Source organism: Hyperolius riggenbachi, chromosome 2, assembly GCF_040937935.1.
Source record: "Hyperolius riggenbachi isolate aHypRig1 chromosome 2, aHypRig1.pri, whole genome shotgun sequence".
Lineage (NCBI taxonomy): Eukaryota > Metazoa > Chordata > Amphibia > Anura > Hyperoliidae > Hyperolius > Hyperolius riggenbachi.
In genome coordinates this window covers 43509156-43530259 of record NC_090647.1, presented here as the reverse complement: position 1 = coordinate 43530259, position 21104 = coordinate 43509156, and the positions used below count along the sequence as shown (strand labels likewise).

Below are 21104 nucleotides of genomic sequence, written 5' to 3'. Positions count from 1 at the left end.
TGATGGTTCCTGTAACATTGTGTCATGTAGGTCTTTTACTAATTTTACAGACATCACAAGAGAAGGACAATGTGGGCAATATTCCTATACAGAGTACTAACCTGCCCACTTTTATACAACATCAGTGGCGTTGCTAGCCCCTAAGATCAGTGGCACGAGCCCCGGATCTATTCTGGGGTGCCCTGGATGTCCACCAGGCAGAGTCAGCTTTGGTGCCTCAAAGGTGGGCATGCTGAGAGCTGTGGTGCATCATTCGGGGGTATGACGAGTGCTGTGATGCCTCTATGTAGGCCCCCTGGCTGTTGTGGTGCCATGCTGGGCACGGTGATGCCTTTATGGGGCATGCAGGGAGCTGTGGTTCTTCTGTGGAGGCATGCTTGGAGTTGTGGTGCCTAAATGGGAGGACCAAGGGAGCATGGGAGGGAGTCCACTGGAAGGTCAGGGAATGCTATGGGGTAACTGCCAGATAACCTGGCGGCAGGCCAGCCCACCCAGCAGAAAGCCAGACCAGTCAGCACAGATGCCAGGTAACTGCCTAGTCATGTTTAATTGACACTGCTTATTCATGTGGTCTGCTGCATTTTTGTTTTGTTTATTGTATTAATGAAGATGGGGGGGGGGGGGGGGGGGGGGGCTTCATCCAACATGTCACTGGGCAGGCCCACTTAGACCGCTGTTAAGTTCATGGAGATTTGGCTCCACACATGACCACACCCACACACTTGTGCATGACCACACCCATTTTCTAGCTGGAATGCTCAAAAGTGCCCCATATCTCATAGGATTCTAGCAACGCCCCAGTAAAACATACTGAACCAACCACATCACTTGCTGTGCCTCACTGGAGCTCACAATATGTCCTCCTCCAGTCTACAGCCACTTTTTTTCGGGATGTAAAAAGGTAAAAAGACAAGATACGCTGCTAAAATATACACTCCACACTATACAAATAGCATCCTGACAGGGATTGAACCACGGTCTCTGGGTCTAAAAGCTGAGAGCGAGATAACTACATTTTATTCATCATGTTACTTTTATGACCGTCATTACCAATTCTGTATTTTGTATAGTTTTTGTATTTGGTTTCTAATTATGTTTCTTGTATATTGGTGTACACCATTGTCTGTATCATTATGCACCCCATATGTTCGTTTCTAACCTTGTACAGTGCCACAGAATGTTGGCGCTTTATAAATAATAATTATTATTATTTTTATCTACACTTAGCTGCTACAGTCCACCCCTGCCCCCCCCCCCCTTCCCAAATTTTTTTTTTTTAAATGATAAAATGCATTTTGTTATAACCCCACCCACATGTGGTTAGTTTGATCAGCTGATATATATTTGTAAGGTTCTGATTTGCTGTGATGACTTCCTGGTTTAACACATGATCATGACCAGCAAATTAGAGTCTTGCAAATCTATCAGCTGATCACATGCTTCTCCGTGAGTTGGGAAGACACGATTTCTCTGTCGATAGGCATTCTGGGGTGTAACTAACTTCCCACATTACCTGATAGCTCCAGCCAAGATCACCGAGGCTCCCCACAGCATTCTGGGAGATGTTGAGGCATGACGTGTCTCCAGTGTAGTTATAGTATACATTGATAGCCTCAAAGATATTCTGCAGTAACGCCTTATCTTCAAGCTTCGGATTCCTCAGATGCTTACAAACCTCCTAAAGCGAGGCAGGAGGATAAAAGGATATTGTAATTTGGAGCATAAAAGTATAGTTTAGCACTGTGTAATGGTGGTTTTAAGATTTAAGAACAAGCATTTAGCTTAGAAATGAAAAAGCGAGCAGGTCTGGAGGTCCCCTCATCCTCATAATGTCCCCCCAAGGAGTCTTCTAATCCCTGTAGAGCATATAGTCACATAATGAAGGGGTGTAACAATAGCCCCTGCAAGTGTGTGTGTGTGGTGTGTGCGTGCGTGCGTGCGTGCGTGCGTGCATGTGTGCACTCTGCATCCAGGGCAGCAGTAGAGGTTCCTTGTGTGCGCTCCCAGCACCTCTCAGATTTTGCAGAGCAGCTGTAGCAGCGTGACGGGTAGTACTTATCACTCCTGCAGCGGCTGCATGTCATGTGACAGGAAGCCGCAAGGTAATGGGCTGCAGTGCAGCCCATTACCTTGCGGCTTCCTGTCACATGACATGCAGTGTAGGGAGCCACAGGCTAATCAGCTGCATGGCTATGCAGAGGAGTAGAGGAGGACCTGTCCTACTGATGGAATGAGGTAACGTTTGAAGCTACGCCGTGGCTGCTCTGCAAAATCTGTCGAGTGGGGAAGAAGAGTTTGTGTAAATTTGGTTAACGTTTTGCTGTATTTGGTTCTCCATATTAAAGCATTAGCCTGTAGGCCCTTTGGAAAGTCTGGGTTTCCTGTAATCTCAATCATTGGAGAGCCCATAATGCATTCTTAATGTGGCCCTACCCACCTCCCCACATTACCTTTATTGGCCAGGCAGGAAGAGGCTCCAGGAAACTGGCAGGATACGGGTAGTCCACCATGGCCAGGTTCACCCAGGTCTCGATCAGCCAGCTTTTCATCGCTGTGACGTCTTCCTTGCCCTTCAGCGGAGAGCACAAGTGGAATGCCAAGGAGAGCCATTTAATGCCATCATCTAATAAGGCGAGAGAGGGGAGGGCAAGGATTACTTAGCAAAATCACCAATGCCAGACAAAATAATCCACAAGGACGCTTACCTGTCTCCCCCATGCGGTTTATGGCAGCCCAGGACTTAGTCACGCTCTCCGCACATCCAGCCCCGCTCTTCTTGAAGTCATTAGTCACGATTTGATAATACAAATTACAAGGAACCAAATTCTCAAACTGCCACACTGGAGCAGACGCAGCGAGAGCCCTGGAAGTGGAAAGACAATTAGGTTCAGAGCCGGATCAAGGCAATACTAGGCAGGTTTCTGGGGCATGAAAAAGAGTATAGGGGCCCTCTGGATGCTAGCCCCCACCAAATCTTACCAAAAACACACACACAACCCCTGCTATCTTGTCTAGGGCCAGATTACATCTTGTATGGGAGGCGTGGTTAATACCCACAGATTATGCTCAGCATAGAATCCTATTGTAGGGAAAGAAAATGTAACGCATGCAAAAAACGCACAAGAAACATTGGCCCATATGATAATTCTTTTTCTCCTGAGTTTTCTCCCAGGTGATATTTTCAAATTTGTCAATAAAATGTCTTTTAAACTGTCAGCAAGCAAACAAATACTCCAAATAATTTTGATAGTACCTTTTCACCTACGTTTTCAATTTCAAAGTGCTGAAAAATTATTTTAAATAGAAGATGAAAAATTATGTCCTATGAGAATACACGGGTGAAAAAGTGAATTGCATATGGGCCGTGGTGGTGTAATCAAAAACGCATGCAATTGGACATTTGTAGAGAAAATGCACCCTTCCAGTGAGAGGAAGACAAAAAAAAGAAAAAAAAAAAAAAAAAAAAGAACACAGCTTAGTTAAAATGTATGTTTGGCACTACGCACATAAATGAGCAACAATGGATGTTGATGTAGGCAAGAGAGATGCAGGAGTGCAAAAATAGCCCCCACAATTGCGGGGGGGGGGGGCAGAAGCTGTGGAAGTACCTACCTCCCCTCACCCACATGCAGAGCACAGCGGATCGCTGTGTAAATATATACTTACCTTTTCTCGTGGTGTCTCCTCCCTTTCCCAGCAGCCAGTCGCTCTTTGCTGCCCTCTATGGCTCCTGTTCACACGACATGCATCGAGAGCTGGGCATGCAGCAGAGCTGCTGGGACTCGGGGAGACCCGATACGGGGGCAACAGGTAAATCTTTACACAAAGCTCTGCTGCACTCATTCTGCCTCTGCAAGGTAGAAGGGAGGAGAAGTGAGCCCTCCTAGCCCCTGTAGGGAGATTTAGGGGGAGGGGGTGCAGCCGCCCCCCCCCACCTACCCCTCCCCCCCCCCCCCAGATGATCTGTTTGCTGGGGGGGGGGGGCAGAGGGGTATTGTTGTGCCCCTGCAGAGATCCCTTTCAAATGTGTTGCATTATTGCTCAAAGCCTCACTTTGAACAACATCCTTGGACTTTGAAAGTCTCTCTCATACACTTACCCCACTACAACGTGAGGATACTTCATTCTCAGCCAGGCTGCCAACATCCCACCGTAAGAGCCTCCAATGGCGATCACCGGACTGTGCTTTGCATCCCCGCTCTCTTTAAAGAACCGGATCAGAACAGCAAAGTCAGCGAGCGCTTGTTCCGAGGTCAAATAATTCAAGTATTTAGGCTCCTGGAAGAGGTGGAAAGAAAACAGAGCGGTAATCGATTTATCCGGCGGAAATTATTATTATTATCATCATCATTTATTGTATTTATAAAGCGCCAACATATTACGCAGCGCTGAACATTAATTTAGGTTACAGACAATATTTAGGGGTGACATACAGCAATATGACAATGCAGGAATACAAGAAAACCAGATCACGCAGCACAGTATGAGTATAAGGTAATGCTTAGTCACTGGATGGAGCATGGAGATTAGGAAAGTTAGGTTCACTCAAATGCATGGCATGGGTTCACAGTAATGGAGGTGCCAGATCAGGTAGGACACAAAAGGAGGAGGACCCTGCCCAAAGGCTTACAATCTAGAGGGAGAAGTAAGGACACGAATGGTAGGGGACCAGAGTTCAGCTGTAGGTTTAGAGCACTTGTGAGGGGTAGTAGGCCATAGTGAAAAGGTGAGTTTTGAGGGCTTTTTTGAAGATGTTGAAGGAGGGTGCTGCCCTAATGGGTGGATGTAGGGAGTTCCATAGTGTTGGAGCAGCTCTTGAGAAGTCCTGGAGGCGTGCATGGGACTGGTTGATGCGGGGGGCGGTTAGGCGAAGTGCATTGGAAGAGCGGAGTGAGCGGCTAGGTGTGTACCTCTGAGTAAGATCGGAAATGTAGGTTGGACAGGTTTTGTGGACAGATTTGTAGGTCAGACACAGTATCTTGACTCTGATTCTGGACTGGATAGGAAGCCAGTGGAGGGATTCTAGGAGGGGATCTGCCGTGGTGGAGCGATGGGAAATGGAAACAAAGTACCTGTAATATGTATTTTGTGTATAAACAGAATTTATGGAATTCCGTTTACTTCTCTGTGTTCGCTGTTTGTTTAGGCAGGTCAAAGTGTTTAAGGGCCCATTCACACTTAAGCGGGAATCGCACGATTCCCACAAACCGCCAGCATATTTTAAACGGCTTGGCCTATTGTTGCCTACGTCAGTGTTCTCGCTGCCGCGATCTGGGGCGGTTTGCGATTATCGCTAATTGAGATTATCTGCAGAGTTTTGCCAGCGATTCTGGAGTGATCGCAATTAGCATGTATAGAACCGCTAATCGATAGCGATCCAAAAATGCTAATTTGTCCAGTGATTTTTCCATGTTAAATTGTGGGGGGAAAAAAAACGCCACCGCAAAACGCTAGTGGTAATAGTTAGCGTTTTCTAGTATGAATGGGCTCTAATTAGTTCCTATCAGCAACTGTGAATAGACTGCAGGAGAGCTCTGGGGAAGCAGTTCTCCAAATAGTATACACTGAGACTTAACCCTTTCAGTGCCTTCTGCAAAAAGTGAAACCATGTTAAAAAAAAAAAAAAAAAAAAAATTAGGATTTACATAAATTGTTAAAAAATAAAAAAATATCCATAAAGGTTATCATGCTGTGGCTAATCTTTTAGAGAAGAGGGGAAGTTCTGAGTTTTGTTCCATTTACATATTTTTATCCTATTTTTATCCTAAAAATAGCTCTTGGTTATTTGTGTTTTTGAGACAACTGGTTTACTACAAACACATGCTCCCCTCCTCCCACCACAAAAAGAATACTCACGCTGTACGAGAGGTTGCCAAAAGGCATAGATTCTCCATAGTACCGATGCTCGGCAAACACCAGCATGGCTCTGAGCTCCTCCGCTACGTCCCACATGAACCCCTACAGGAAAAAAGGGGAAAAAAGTCAATGCAACAAAAATGTACCGACCTGTTTATTAGTATCTGAGCACCATCTGCTACATGAGTCTGCCCACATTATCCATTATAGAACAGACAATGAGGTACATCAGGGGCCCAGAGGTGTGGTGGGCTCCCAGCTACAAAGCCCCCGTTATCCAGAACTCCGGCAGCTAGAAGTCTCCAGGGACTGTGTTTTGGGGGTTTGCAGGGCATAAAATACTTACCAAGCCTCCAGCATCCACTTCTAGCCTCCTGTAGCCCCAGTGGCTTTACGGTGACCGTGTACGGCTCCCGGCATGTCACATGACCCGATGCAGGTCAGGTGACACACCCGGAGCCGTGCACAGATGACAGCGGAAAGCCGCTAGGAGCTAAAGGAATGCTAGAAGACAGCGGTGGAGGCTCTAAGTATTTTGTGCTGCACAGTGGGGTTAGAGGTTTGTGCTTTTTCGGCTCAAGCAACCGGCAAGCACATGTATCTGGCATCAGGTAGTTCCCACCGGTGCCGAATACTGGGGACTTTGCTGTACTAACCTTCCCTCCCTCCAATACTCCAGATCAGGTGTTTTTGTGACTACACATGTTAGGGTGTGAAGATCCTGATGGCCACTCTTGTTATATTACCCTTGTAAGATGGCCCCCTGGGCTGTAAGGGTCACCAATGGGAGGTAAGGGAAGGTTGTGAACATTAAGAGACCCTCAACCAAGTTTTGCTTGGGAAGGGGTGATTTGTAGTCACGCCCGAGGTACATGAGACCATTATTCTCTTAAAAGGAAACAGGAGATTAAAAAGGAAAACAAAATACCTCCAGAGTAAATACTAAAATCTGGTAGCATGCAAGTAAAAAGTTATATTTACCCAAGAAGACTTGTCCCGCTATGCCGTTCCCGAAGCCTCTGCATCACCTGACTTCCGGTGCCCCAGGCACCCGACTTCCGAAAAACACCAAGCTATTTACTACTACCTCGTGGGACAAGGCTTCTCGGGTAAATATAACTTTTTACTTGCAGGCTGCCAGATTTAAGTATTTACTCTGGAGGTCCCCTTTAACCTCCTTGCAAGTTATCCCGAGCTCAGCTCAGGGTAACCTGCGCAGGAGGATTTCTCAGGCCCCGCTGGGCCGATTTGCATAATTTTTTTTTCCTACACGCAGCTAGCACTTTGCTAGCTGCGTGTAGTACGCGATCACCGCCGCTCGCCACCGATTCGCCGCTACCCTCCGCCCCCCACCCCAGACCCCTGCGCAGCCTGGCCAATCAGTGCCAGGCAGCGCTGAGGGGCGGTTCGGGATTCCCTGTGACGTCCATGACATCATCCCGCCCCGTCGCCATGGCGACCGGGGAAGCCCTGCAGGAAATCCCGTTCTCAACGAGATTTCCTGCATACTCTGATCACCGAAGGCGATCAGAGTGTGTGTGTGTGTAGGGGGGGGGGGGGGGGTGCCGCCGCTCAGCGGCTATCATGTAGCAAGCCCTGGGCTCGCTACATGATTTAAAAAAATAAATAAAAAGAAAAGTGCGGCGCTGCCTCCTTGCCGGATTTTTTAGAACGGCAAGGTGGTTAAACACATCCTCAGAATCACATTTATTCGCCAAGTATGACAATGTCCTACACAGAATTGCTTGTGGTTCAAATGGCATGGGCTAAAGCACATCAAAATGATACCAGATATACAATCTACAATATTACATGTTACACTCACAGGAGATCGACAGCAGTTGAGGGAGGCATACGTTTTGACCATCACAAGCAATTACAGAAAATACGTGGCAGGGCTTGGGACAGTGCTTGGAGAAAGTGTTCCTAGTGGTTCTGGATGGAATAGTTCTATAACGACGACCAGATAGGAGGCCCTCAAAGAAGCAACGGCTTGGTTGGGAGGGATTGTGGGAAATCCTGGTGGCCCTTGTCTTCAACCTCGCAGCATAGAGGAGATAAATAGGAGGCAGGAGGGATCCGATGAGCTTATCTGCATCACTAATTACTCTGCAGTTTATCCGTTGCACCAGCACACCAGACTATGACTAAGGAGCATAGGATGGATTCTGTGGTAGCAGTGTAGAAGCTAGTCAACAGTTCCTGTGGCATTCCAAATTTCTCCGGTATCTCATCTTCAGATGTTCAGCTTCTGGTCCCGTGTGCACTCTCCTCTGCCTCCAGCTGGGCCACTTGTAGCCAGCTTTCTACCTATTTGTTCTGACCAGGGCTGTGGAACTGGAGTCAAGGATTTGGAGCAATTTTGGGTACCTGGAGTTAATGTAATCTCCAGCAGGGAGATGAGCTGCGGTTATACTTACTGTGTTATTGCTGAACAGAGTGATGTCCCCCTCATTGCCGGTGTAGAAGAGGATGGGGCCATTGGGCGTCTTCCAGTGGGAGTCGCACACCAGGTATCGCTGCTTAAATGTACTGTCCTCATAGAACCCAAAGTGGTCAATCTGCAATGAGAAAGAATTAAGACTGCTTAGCTATGGAAAGATAGTTATTGGCCCAACTCCATGGAGTAAGGCCCAGCACAGGATGTAAAGTGAACTCGAGATGAAAACAGATGAGATATACATCCAGATTTGTCCTACTCCTAAATTTTTTTTTAGATAGCCCATGGTTCTATTTTCTATTGAAACATTTACAAAGTAGATTGAATGTTTTATTGTCTGTGCTCAATGGCAGCTTATTAAGTGTCCCAGAGTTAAAATACATGAAATGTTGACTCCCCCCCCCCCCCCCCTACCATCTTTATCCTGCACTCAGAAGTTATATTCGGCCAAGAAAACTTTATGGCTGTAATTTGCTTATCAGTGAGGTATACTATATCCCCGACAAGACAGGAGCGGACTTTTGCATGCCTGAAAATTAACTGACAGAAAAAAAAAAACGTCAGTCACACACTTTTAAGAGGCTTTATGGCAGAACTCTCAGTATTACAGAGGTGGAATGAGCAACCCTGCAATCAGTAGTTTAGAAGAAAAAAAGGTAGAAGATTCTAGATTGTAAGCCCGCAAGGGCAGGGACCTCCTCCTAGTGTTTCTCATACTGCTGTTATTTTAACATATCTACATGTACCAACCACATATCAACTATGTATGTATCTGTATTTACTCTATTCAATGTCATGACTGTACAGTGTCTTGTATTTCTTATGTATATTTGTTCCCCATTATGTGTTTGTACTATGTACAGCGCTACGGAATATGTTGGCGCTATATAAATAATAATAATAATAATAATAATAAAGAGTGGAAAAGGAGAAGAAGACTAGAAGAAAAGAAGTTTAAAGCAGAAAAAAAAAGTAAGAAGTTTCAGATAAAATGTCAGAAGCATGCAGAAAATGACATTACAGGATACAAGTATACAGAAGAAAGTGGAAGGGGGGGGGGGGGGGGAACACACCACATACCCCTCTTGGTCAAAATGTAGAGTTACAATGCATAAAGATTACCATAGCTATTAGTCCCCTCTAAAAGCACCCCCCCCCCCCCCCCATTCCGAGACAGAGATAAAAAGTTGCCTTAGAGTCCCAGCTTCTCTAATATGGGTATCATGAGGGTATATTACTATTATTTAGCAAATAAGGTCTTGTAATTATTGATAGGTTATGAAAAGTAACCAAGAAGGGAAAAAAAAAAAAAAAAAAAAAATACACCTTTGATTCCAAATAAATTGTAGCCATAGATTGTACTAGGAATTTTATTTAAATGTTTGCGATAGGCAGGACAATTGGGCAAATAAAATGTGTGGGTTTTATCTACAGTAGCATTGTTCATTTTAAAACTATAGGGCAGGGGTGCCCAACCTTTTCCAGCCCGGGGACCACTTACTGACCAAATTTTTCTCTGGGGCCCGCAGGTTATTGCGTGCGACCTAGTGGACAGTGTCGTGCGCAGCGGGTTACGGGGAGAGGGGCTGGGGTGTGGCAGCATAGCTAGCATAGTTGCCCCAGTATAGCTAGTAAAGTGCCCAGTATAGTGCCCCAGTATAGTGCCCAGCATGGCTAGGCTAGTATAGTTACCCCAGCATGGCTAGTATAGTTACCCCAGCATGGCTAGTATAGTGCCCAGTATGTGTAGGTGGTGCCCCCGCGGCCGCCGCTTCCGTTACCTTGTGAGCGGGCGGCCGCTTCCGGATTCCCCCAGGCGCCGCTCTCCTTCATGCAGTACTATCTCCTCCAATAACAGCAGCGCGTCTTGCATCTGCTGTAAGGAGGGAAGGAGGCGGGGCAGCGGCTTCCTGTAGCGGCGATATGCATCAGGTAGGACACAAAAGGAGGACCCTGCCCAAAGGCTTACAGTCTAGAGGGGAGAGGTAAGGACACAAAAGGTAGGGGACCAGAGTTCAGCTGTGGGTTTAGAGCACTTGTGAAGGGTAGTAGGCCAGAGTGAAAAGGTGAGTTTTGAGGGCCTTCTTGAAGATGTTGAAGGAGGGGGCTGCCCTAATGGGTGGAGGTAGGGAGTTCCATAGTGTTTGAGCAGCTTTTGAGAAGTTCTGGAGGCGTACATGGGACTGGGTGATGCGGGGGGGGGGGGGGGGGCGGTTATGCGAAGCTCATTGGAGGAGCGGAGTGAGCGGCTAGGTGTGCATCTGAGTAAGATTGGAAATGTAGGTTTGACAGGTTTTGTGGACAGATTTGTAGGTCAGACACAGTATATTCAATCTGATTCTGGACTGGATAGGAAGCCAGTGGAGGGATTCAAGGAGGGGATCCGCCATGGTGGAGCGATGGGAGGAGTGGATAATTCTGGGTGCCGCATTCATGATGGACTACAGTGGGGCTGTTTGGGTCATAGGGAGACCAGACAGAAGGGCATTGGAGTAGTCAAGGCGGGAAATTATGAGGCCATGGATGAGGAGTTTGGTGGTGGCAGAGGTCAGGAAAGGGCGAATCTTACAGATGTTACAAAGGTGGAAGTTGCAGGACTTTGTGAGGTTTTGGATGTGGGGAGTGAAGGAGAGTGCGGAGTTCAGGGTGACATCCAGACAGCGGGCTTGAGAGGTAGACGCACACTGCATTTTAATGAGGAATCGTATGTTTTTATGTATATGTGAACGAGCTGTCCCTCTTTGTAATGCGGACTGTAACGAGGTAGCACAAAGTGTCATTTAGCAAAAGAAAGGTTGAGCCAATAACAGCGTGAAGTGCTCTCACGCTCTACGGCCAATAGGGTTGATTATCATGTGCTGGAACGGACCAATAGAATCAACAGGCAATAGGAGGACCGCATGACGTAGGGGAGGCAACCAGGATGTGGACAGCGGAAGGCAGCAGTGTCCGTGGGTCTAGTAGACGAGCAATAGGAGGCCACAACACCAACAGCGCCCTGCCTGGTAACGGGGGAGAGCCCACAAAACTATGTGCATATAACTGTCTGGACCATGTGACTATTTTCAAATAAAAGTTTTATGGATTTTTACAGTATAAAACGCTATGCAAGCTATTTCTATGAGGTAATTTGCAAGGAAAAGGTGGAGTGTGAAGGCGAGTCAAAGGGTTATTCTTAAAGTGACGCCAGGATCCTGAAGCACCAAGCTCCTGGATTTGTGCATGTTGGCCAGTCTAGCTGTGGCCAATACATCTGGTGAGTCTGTATGCTGTTGGGTGTCCATGGTGGAGGTGATACACTGGATTAAGACATTGTATATGTGGACTGTTTATAGTATCAGGATGTGCGCTTAAACGATTTTATAATTGATATATCAATTAGCATTAAAGGTGGAAAAAAATCCTCAACTCCAGATGGCAATCAGATACTATCCCTGGAATTACCTAGTAATTATAACCATGGTTGTCCTTCAATGCAAAGAAAGCATTTAAGTGTCCTTAAACAGATGTAGAATTTGCCATAACTACTTCCTGTGGTAATATAGTCCATATTTTAACCACTAATACCGCTAGTAAACAAATGGCAAAAACTTTTCTCCAATACAAAGATCTTGCCTTGTCCTTTGTACAAGCCTAGGGTCAAAAGCTCATCTGCCAATTCCAGTACTGTAACTAATGCCACAGCGCTAATGAGGGACCACTAGGAGTAGCAACTGTTTTTTGTTTAACCGTGATCAGGAGAAATACAACTTTATTTATAGCTTTTGTAAAAAGGAGACTCACATGAGATAACAGCATCTCAAGAACCAAAGTATGGTCACTGAAGAATTGTTGTTGAAGCTCTGATGATCTTTAACCTCTGCCAACTTTGGATGTTTGGACAAGTTCATTTTCTGTTTGAAGATTCCATCATCCCAGATGTCGAACTTTCGGAGAGGTCTCCAATTATTTTTAAAAGTGGTACAAAGAAGACATCAGCTGTCTTCGCATCATGCCCGGGACCAGGAGGTTAATTGCTCTAACCTAGAACACTTGTACTAACAGGGTTAGCGGTGACAATTCAGGAGGACAAAACCACACAAAAACACCTTGGTTTGGGATGCACTGTTTGGATTAGCAGTTATCTAGTGGTAGCAAGAATTCTTTTAGAAGTTGAAAGGTGGCCATATACTCATCGATTTACCCATTACATTCTCAGTAGATTCAATCACTGAGGGACACATGATTTTTAGACAAATAAATTACTTATGGAAAAGAGAGCAATACAAAAAGGTTGGCAGATTAGCTTTTTGTCCCTAGTGTTGTACAAAACGGACAAGGGGGCATGCTCTGCGTATGGAGGGGGGAAAAAAATGTTTTTGCCATCCATTTAGGAAGGGGTCCCTCACAGTGAGAGTGGTTAAAATCTGGACTATCTTACCTCAGGAAGTAGTTATAGCAAACTCTATACAGGACTTTAAAGGATACCCGAGGTGAGAAGTATATGAAGGCTGCCATATTTATTTCCTTTTAAAACAAACAATACCAGTTGTCTGTCAGTCCTCTTGACCCTGTGTCTCTAATACTTTGAGCCATAGACCCTGAACCGGCATGCAGTAGATCAGCTACTCTGATCTGCTTTTAATGGATTAGCTATGCTTGCTCCAGGGTTTTGACTACTTGTGCCAGAAGATCAACAGGGCTGCCAGGCAACTGGCATGGTTTATATGGAAATATAGTGGCCTCCATATCCCTCTCACCTCGGGTTCCCTTTAAAGAGGGCTTGGGGGATTGGTTGAAAAGGGCGCCCGAGCTGCCTGTATGAAAAGGGCGCCGCCATAGACATCAATGTTATTTCTGGAAATATGCCAAACACACAATTGGAGAAACTCACTCCCAAACAGTTCTCTGCTGCTTTATAAAGCCTGCAGGCTGCTTATAAGCCAATGAGAAGTGCACACATAATACACCTAGCTTGCAGTGATAATCAAGCAGAAGCTGAGCAAGTCAGCCAATTAGTTGGAGAGGGCTTCAGTTGCATATAGACAATGGCTATATGACCAGCATGGGGCACCAGCGTGCAGGATATTCCCTCTCATCTGCCCCCCTCCTAACTAAACTGCATGGGATACTACAATAATTAAAAACAATGGTGCATGAGCCAGCCTGGGGCCCCGGGAACTCACTGCCCGGGGCCCCAGAACCAGCATCTAACACCGTATGTGAGCGCAGCCAAAACCTTGGAGCTGCCACCTCCAAGGCCTGTCTCCTACTGCTCTAAAACTTACCAAACACACAATTGGCTCATGCACCATTGTAGCCGAAGTTTTTATATGGGCTACACCAGGCGCCTTTTTTTTTAGCCCGAAGTTGGTATATATATGGGCTCCACCAGGCGCCCTTTTTTTCCCGCGCTCTTTTCATGTAGACCCAGGCTTGGATGCTTTTCTTGCACTGAAGGGCATCCACGGCGATAATTAGGAAATTCCTGAAAGAGTTGATCCAGGGATTTATCTGCCTGCCATCCAGAGCCGGAAAGGATTTTTCCCTTTTAAAGCTAATTGGCCCAGGCCTTTTAAGATTTTTTCACTTTCCCCTGGTTCAACTGGGATATGTGCAGGTTTTCTTTTTTTCTGGTTGAACTTGGATGGCCTTTTTCCAATGAAACTATATATGGGCAAGTAAGGAGTAGGGTTTATTGAATGTTAGATCAGGATTGTATTTTTGCTTTTAGACAGAATATTGCATTCTTAAGACAGAAGGTATTTGCGATTATTCAGGTTGGCATGAGCATATGAGTTGTCCCATAATGCATCACTGCTGAATATGCAAATCACCCCTATGTGGTTATTGCATTCCAGAGGTTCTGGAGGTGTGTTTCGCTTACGGGGACAACAAAACGAACGACTCAATGCTGCTGCACAGGTGTGGACCTGCTCATTTGGGTGCAGCATGGCTGTGCTCATGCATAAAGAGGAGCACAGCCTAGACCTTCCAGAGCGTCCAGAGATAGTAGTGGTTAGGAGTAGGGATGGTCGGAAATGCCAATTTCCGTTGAAAATCCACTTTCTGCCATTGCCAGTTACCGCTACCGATTCAGCTTTCCGCTAACCGCATTCCGATGTGGATTTTTGCCAACTTAACACTGAATTTCTCAAAAACTACAAGGTCTTTTAGAATTTTTTTCCCACTTGTCTGCTTACCATTCCCTGAAAATATGGCGTTTCTAGCACCTATGAGGGCTTTGCTATCCTCTAAAGTTGGCGTCATACTGCGTAGCGGTTAAAATGCTAATTTTCTGCAATTTACATTATAGTCAACAGCAGCCAACTTTGGCAGTTAATAGCAAAGCCTCCGTTGGTTCTAGAAACCCCAAATTTCCAGGGTATGTTAAGCAGAAAAAGTAGAAACAAGAGGAAGATAAAAATATTTCAAAAACAAACAAAACAAAAAAACCCTTGTAGTTTAAGAAAAGCGATGTTAAAAAAAAATTGCAGAAATTACCGTGAAAAATCCGCTATGTGGTATGATGCCGACTTTAGAGGTTGATAGCAAATCCCCCATAGGTGCTAGAAACACCAAATTTTCAGGTAATGTTCAGCAGAAAAGTAGGAACAAGAAGGAAAAAAAATTACTTTCAGAAAGACCCTGTAGTTTGAGAAAACTGATGTTAAAGTCGGCGGAAATTTCCACGAAAATACACCTACAGGACTTGCATTACCATTTTCGGAATTTCGATGCGGAATTTGTATTTCCGCGGAATCCGAACGAGCATCCCTAGTTAGGAGGACAGCTTAATGGTCCAGATCTGATTTTTGCACAGAGGTTCACCTCGGGCTCACTTCAGATTATAGTTAAAGTGTTTTGATAACAGGTAGGGGTTTGCGGTGTACAGCTTGTTCCTTATCACAAGTTCAAAAAGATATGTGGTTAGTTACAAATTTCCTTCAACAACCACCTACTGTAGTGTTATTACCAGAAACCTCTCTATAAACAAAGCAGATCTTTAAATATCATTAACATTGAAGACAATGACCATGAAAGCTGATGTGATGTTCATCCTGTCTGAGGCGTTTCCTTAGCTGGAGGAGATAGGAGGTGATAAAGAGGATTTCCTGCCCTCCCCTCTCTGCCTTGTGCCTGGCAGGAAGTCGGAACCTCCTAATGGGACACTCCGACCTCTGAACGTTATACAAGCCTCTATAGAATTGTCCATGGTCATACAGTGCCTCAGAGATCAACCACATGCATTATCTTCCCAAATGGGAACTCAGAATCCAGAGCTCACCAAGAGTGACTAGTACCCTCTAGTGCGTTTTTGGCAACGTTGTGATCGCCGACCCATCGCCAGCGATTCCCAAAAAATGCTTTACCAATGAAAGTAAATAAAGGGGAACACACTAGCACGATTGCGATTAGGGGTACTCTCAATCGCAGGACATGCAGCATTTTGAGTGTGTTTGCACTCAATGCTAAACATATAAGCGATTATGATTGAATAAAACAATTCTACTTACCAATTGTCCGGATTTCCTGTTTCAGTCTGTAGCTCCGCCCCCTAAATAGGTCACAGGCGCTTCTCTGATTGGTCCTAAAGAACCACCTATGACCTATTTAGGAGGCGGGGCTACAGACGGAAGCCAGATACCTAGTAAGCATAAATGAAGGTCTATCAAAAAAAAAAAAAAAAAAACGCACCTGCGAATCGCTAATCAGAAGCACTGTACAGTTTACTGTACAGCACTTCTAAGCATTGGAGAATCGCAATCACACTAGGAATCAAGGGGAATAGAAACCGCCCACTCTCTGTTTCAGGACAGTGCCAGGACAGCCAATCCGGAAGTAAACCGTCAACAAGGGAAAACTCCGCACAATGTCCGCAAAAGACAGATCACTTTATTATGGACGTATCCAAAGTCATCACATCATACAACTGACATGTTTTGATCATCAATGGTCCTTAATCATAGCTGTTGTAGAAATATCACACCTTCAGCCTATATACCCTCCTCCCATGGAGTGGGCAGTCCAACCCGAGAAAATCCCCGGAGTGAGCATGCCCACAACTCTACATGCAGGAAAGGATAATCACATTCCCACAAACACAATGCAAAGTGTAAAAGACAATGGCCTGGATTCACTAACCAGCGCTAAGCTGCTTAGTGTGCCTAAAGACCTAGTGGGCGCAAACCACTGAGTTAAGTGGTTTGCGCCCACACAACACACATAGCCCAGGGCAGTGCGCGCAGAGCCTTTAATAGTGCGCGGTGCACTGCCCTGGGTTATGCGCGACGTAGCTTTGCGCTGCTATTAGTGCCTTCAAAGCTACATTTTGGGCACCGAGTGGCTTTTTAAGCCCAATGTCTATTAGATATGTGCATGATGAGTTGAAAAAAAAATACTCACACAAAACAGTGTTTAAAGAGACTCTGAAGCGAGTCTCAATTCTCTTTTCTAACCTCTATTAATGTTAAGCCCCATAAGCACAGCTAAACCACCGCTATCCCGCGACAAAACGAGGGGTTAATACCCCCCAAATCCCCCCAGCAAAATCCACGACTTTCTTGGTCGTGGATTTTGCTCTTCCTGGAGGCAGAGCTAGCTCTGCCTCCATGCGAGTCAATCGCCACCTGGACCTCCACCTCTCCCCCGCTTGTCTCTGAAGGCAGATGAGAGGGGCGGGGGAGAGGCGGCAATCAGCGGGGATTGACGCGCTTGAGGCAGAGCTTATGGCTGTTGCTCTGCCTCCATCAGGAAGCGCTCCTCCCCCCCCCCGACACAGGAGAGGGGATTTTGGGGGTATTAACCCCTCGTTTTGCCACGGGTTAGCGGCGGTTTAGCTGTGCTTATGGGGCTTAACATTAATAGAGGTTAGAAAAGAGAACTGAGACTCGCTTCAGAGTCTCTTTAAAAGAACGCAACTAACAAATTAAGTTAGATGCTTGAAAAGGAAACAAAGGAGCTGTATAAAAATGAAAGCAACAAACAAAACAAAATAAAGACCAGGACATTAAAGAGACTCTGAAGTCTCCAAAATGCCCCATTTTTACTTCAGAATCTTCATCAGCACTACTGCTCTATCTAAAACGCTGCATCCACACAGCAGAAATCGCTAATAATCATCCTAACTGCACGGGCAAAAATCCACGACCATCCTGGTCATGGATTTTGCTACCCGGGGAGGCAGAGCTTTGGGCTGTAGCTCTGCCTCCATGCGTGTCAATCAGCGCAGATCGCCGCCTTTCCCAGTGAAAGGCTGAGAGGGGCTGGGAGAGGTGGCGATCTGCGCAGATTGACTGAGTAGAGGCAGAGCTACTGCCCAAAGCTCTGCCTCTACAAGGAAGCGCTGCCCAAATCTCCCCCGGGGATTTCGGGATGATTAATAGAGATTTCAGCTGCAGGAATGCGGCGTCTCAAGTAGGGCATTAGCGCTAATGAATATACTGAAGTAAAAAACAGTTTTTTTAGAGACTTCAGTGTCTCTTGGCTAAGGCTAGGTCCCACCATGAGTTTAGACCATATGGGGGATCTGGTACCCAGCCTGAAAATCCAAAGTGCCTCACGGCTCAGGAGCCGCTTAGCTACATGCCCGCCCCTTCCTGCTGGAAAAACCCTTTCTATGCCGTTAAAGGAGAATGAAGACATGTCACCCTGATGCACCTGACAAAAATGCTTGGCTACATTAGAAACATTACTCTGCCAGGCCCCTTTAGTGTTCACCTATTCTAGCGCATAGCAGTCTTTTAGTGCAGCCTACATATTGTAGGGCACATTTACTACAAGGAAGAAGGTACACAACATTTGACGATCTGCAGTTTATAAATTGTTTCAAACGTGTGTCCAGGAGCACCCACACCAGGCTCAAAAGTTTCAATGAGGCGTGCCCAGATCCTCACCCTTGTACTAAAGGGTCCACAGGTCAAGTTTCCACAAAGAGGCACTGCACTCCAGATGTATTTATCAGCTCTTATGCGTTATTGCATGAATAAAGTGACAGGCAGCGACAGCCCGCTGTTTCGGCCCATACGGCCTTTATCAAGTTGCCAAAGTGTCATATACACAAACATCAATCAAATACCATTTATATACCCCCTGCTCCGCCCCTAAGGCGGATCCCCCAAGTGGTATGCAGATAGGGAAGGTAACGCGGACCTGATGGGGAACTTAACATACATTCAAATCCTCCAATCGGATCATATACTAGACACACCTACCAGGTATCCAATCCCATAGGGGAACCGCTGGTGTCCTTCCATTGGCTCAGTAGAAAGTAATGCGCGCATCACGCTCCCAGCACTTCCGCAATCAAAGCCGAACTAAGTCATCGCCGGTCATGTGATCAAACCACATGACCGGACACTGGAGCCTATCATCTGCGCTAGACGTCCAGGGTACCCCACACATGGAGGGGGGGGGGGGCAACAGACAGAAGGAATTACTACGTAGGGAGGCGGGGTGGATCAAAAGATTAAATGCCACTGGACCAGCAGGTTTAAATAAAGGAATATGATCTAAGCTTTTGTATTTAAGGTTACTTAATAGGTGTTGGTCTCTGCCGCTTGCGCTGTTGATTATATCTGTATTGATAAGTTACTTATGTATTGTATTTGTTTTTAATGTTTTACAGATGCAGAGGGAAGTGTAATTGCGAAACATCCTATCCACATGGAGGTACCTTTAACTTGGCTGCAGTTGTGAGTATGGCGTGGTTTTATTTATGTTTATTGTTGCTAGGTGATGGCGCTGCCGTGATTGGTTGTGAGCGCATCTCCTTTATTTTGACACGCCTCCTACTGTATAGAGCCAAGGCTGGCTGCTTCCCATTGGCCCGGACGTCTAGCACAGATAGGCTCCAGTGTCCAGTCATGTGGTTTGATCACATGACCGGCGATGACGTAGTCCTGCTTTGATTGCGGAAGTGCTGGGAGCGTGATGCGCGCATTACTTTCTACTGAGCCAATGGAAGGACACCAGCGGTTCCCCTATGGGATTGGATACCTGGTAGGTGTGGGTCTAGTACATGATCCGATTGGAGGATTTGAATGTATGTTAAGTTCCCCATCAGGTCCGCGTTACCTTCCCTATCTGCATACCACTTGGGGGATCCGCCTTAGGGGCGGAGCAGGGGGTATATAAATGGTATTTGATTGAGGTTTGTGTATATGACACTTTGGCAACTTGATAAAGGCTGTATGGGCCGAAACAGCGGGCTGTCGCTGCCTGTCACTTTATTCATGCAATAAAGCATAAGAGCTGATAAATACATCTGGAGTGTGGTGCCCATCTTTGTGGAAACTGGTTTATAAATTGTTTGACAGGGAAACTACGTCCGTTCGAAGACGATGTCAACAGTGTTCTATGCACAATGCAATATTGCCAGGTCTTCACTCCACACCTATAAGAACCCCTCAGGTTCAGCCAAGTAGACGATCTGACCCTGGATTCATAAAGGCGTGAGGATTATGGCTTGCAGCTTACGAAGACCACAAAATCTCAGACCATTAGAATATTGTGAAAATGTTCAATATGCTAGGCTCAAAGTGTCAGACTTATCAGCTTATTAATCCAAAGTCCAGGCCTGAATTTCATAGTTGCTCGTTTTCCAGAACCTACAAGACAGCACTACCATCATGCCTGACATAAGTAATCTCCAGCATGACATCCTCTCAGTACAAGTAGCTCTGGCTGTGTGTTCGGGGTGTGAAAAATGACAGGAAATCTGACACTGGAGGACAGCAGCTGCTGAAGAGATCAGGAGATGTTCGGCAGATGGGACACCACTGGCAGGTCATTAGTGGACTCTCTGCACAAACAACTTCATTCTCTTCAGGTGGGAAAACAAAATGTGATGTGATGTGATGTGATGAGTTCCAAAACAGCTCCCTGACGGCTTCTACAAACAAACATGTCATCACATACAGAAGGTCACCAACAGCCATGACACAAACCTCATACAACCCACTTCTGACAGCTGAAACAATCTTTCATTCTAGCTAGTTCTATGTCAAAAATCAGAATTAGCTTTACTTGTTAAGTACGACAAACTGCCATACCTGTAATTAATTGTGGTTCACATGGCATTGGCAGTGTTACAAGGACAGACATTGCATTAACAAAAACATGGGAGATATACATAGAGATGGACGTAGACGCCTACATTGGTGTGTGGGGTACGATCATTGTGGACTTTTGATGGCTATAGTGTAGAGCAGCACTACTCCCGGGCTTGTAAGTGTTCAGAGTGTATTTCTCGTGCACACCTCCTCTACCTCAGAGGCCGACCTTCCTGGGGGAGGGGTATTAAAGTAATGCTGATGAAGGGTGTGGCACACCTGAGGAAGGGCTCCACCCAAAACATGTCATGTGTCTCTGTATGCAGTTAATAGTTAACTTGCTGAAGCCTTTTGTGTGCAGTCTCCATTTGTTCTCAAGTGTTCAGAATGGGCTGCAAGGAAACTACTAAACTAATTACTGGAGGCTAGAGTGCCGCAGGTGGACAGGCCTGGCAGGAGGAACTGAGTTCAGATGTAGTACTGCCTGAAAGCGGAATGTACTCCTGCGCCTGGTGGTCCTGGAGGTGATGGTTCTGTAATGTGGACCCGATGGTAGGAGCTCAAGGAAGCGCCTGCCTGGGGAGAAGCGGTTGTGCACAATTCTGGAGGCCCTCGTCTTTATTCTCGCAGTGCAGAGTAAATCTAGATATGGCAGGGGCAATCCGATAATCTCCATCGTGCTAATTACTCTTTGAAGCTTGTACCTGACGCTTTGAGCCCATCAGGAGAAAAGCTCAATATAAACGGTCTGGGTCTTTTCGTGACAACAAAAAAGT

At 46.0% G+C, this 21104-nt stretch overlaps 1 protein-coding gene across 1 annotated transcript in view; it reads right to left on the bottom strand.

Moving 5' to 3' along the window:
- PRCP (prolylcarboxypeptidase) overlaps positions 1–21104 on the bottom strand; it is a 53820-nt gene that overhangs the window by 10867 nt on the left and 21849 nt on the right. The window contains exons 2-7 of the mRNA XM_068264761.1: positions 8277–8417; positions 5857–5958; positions 4100–4278; positions 2706–2863; positions 2451–2623; positions 1514–1678 (exon numbers count right to left, since the gene is read on the bottom strand). Of these exons, the coding sequence (XP_068120862.1) occupies positions 1514–1678; positions 2451–2623; positions 2706–2863; positions 4100–4278; positions 5857–5958; positions 8277–8417 (918 nt within the window). The remainder of the gene's footprint in view (positions 1–1513; positions 1679–2450; positions 2624–2705; positions 2864–4099; positions 4279–5856; positions 5959–8276; positions 8418–21104) is intronic.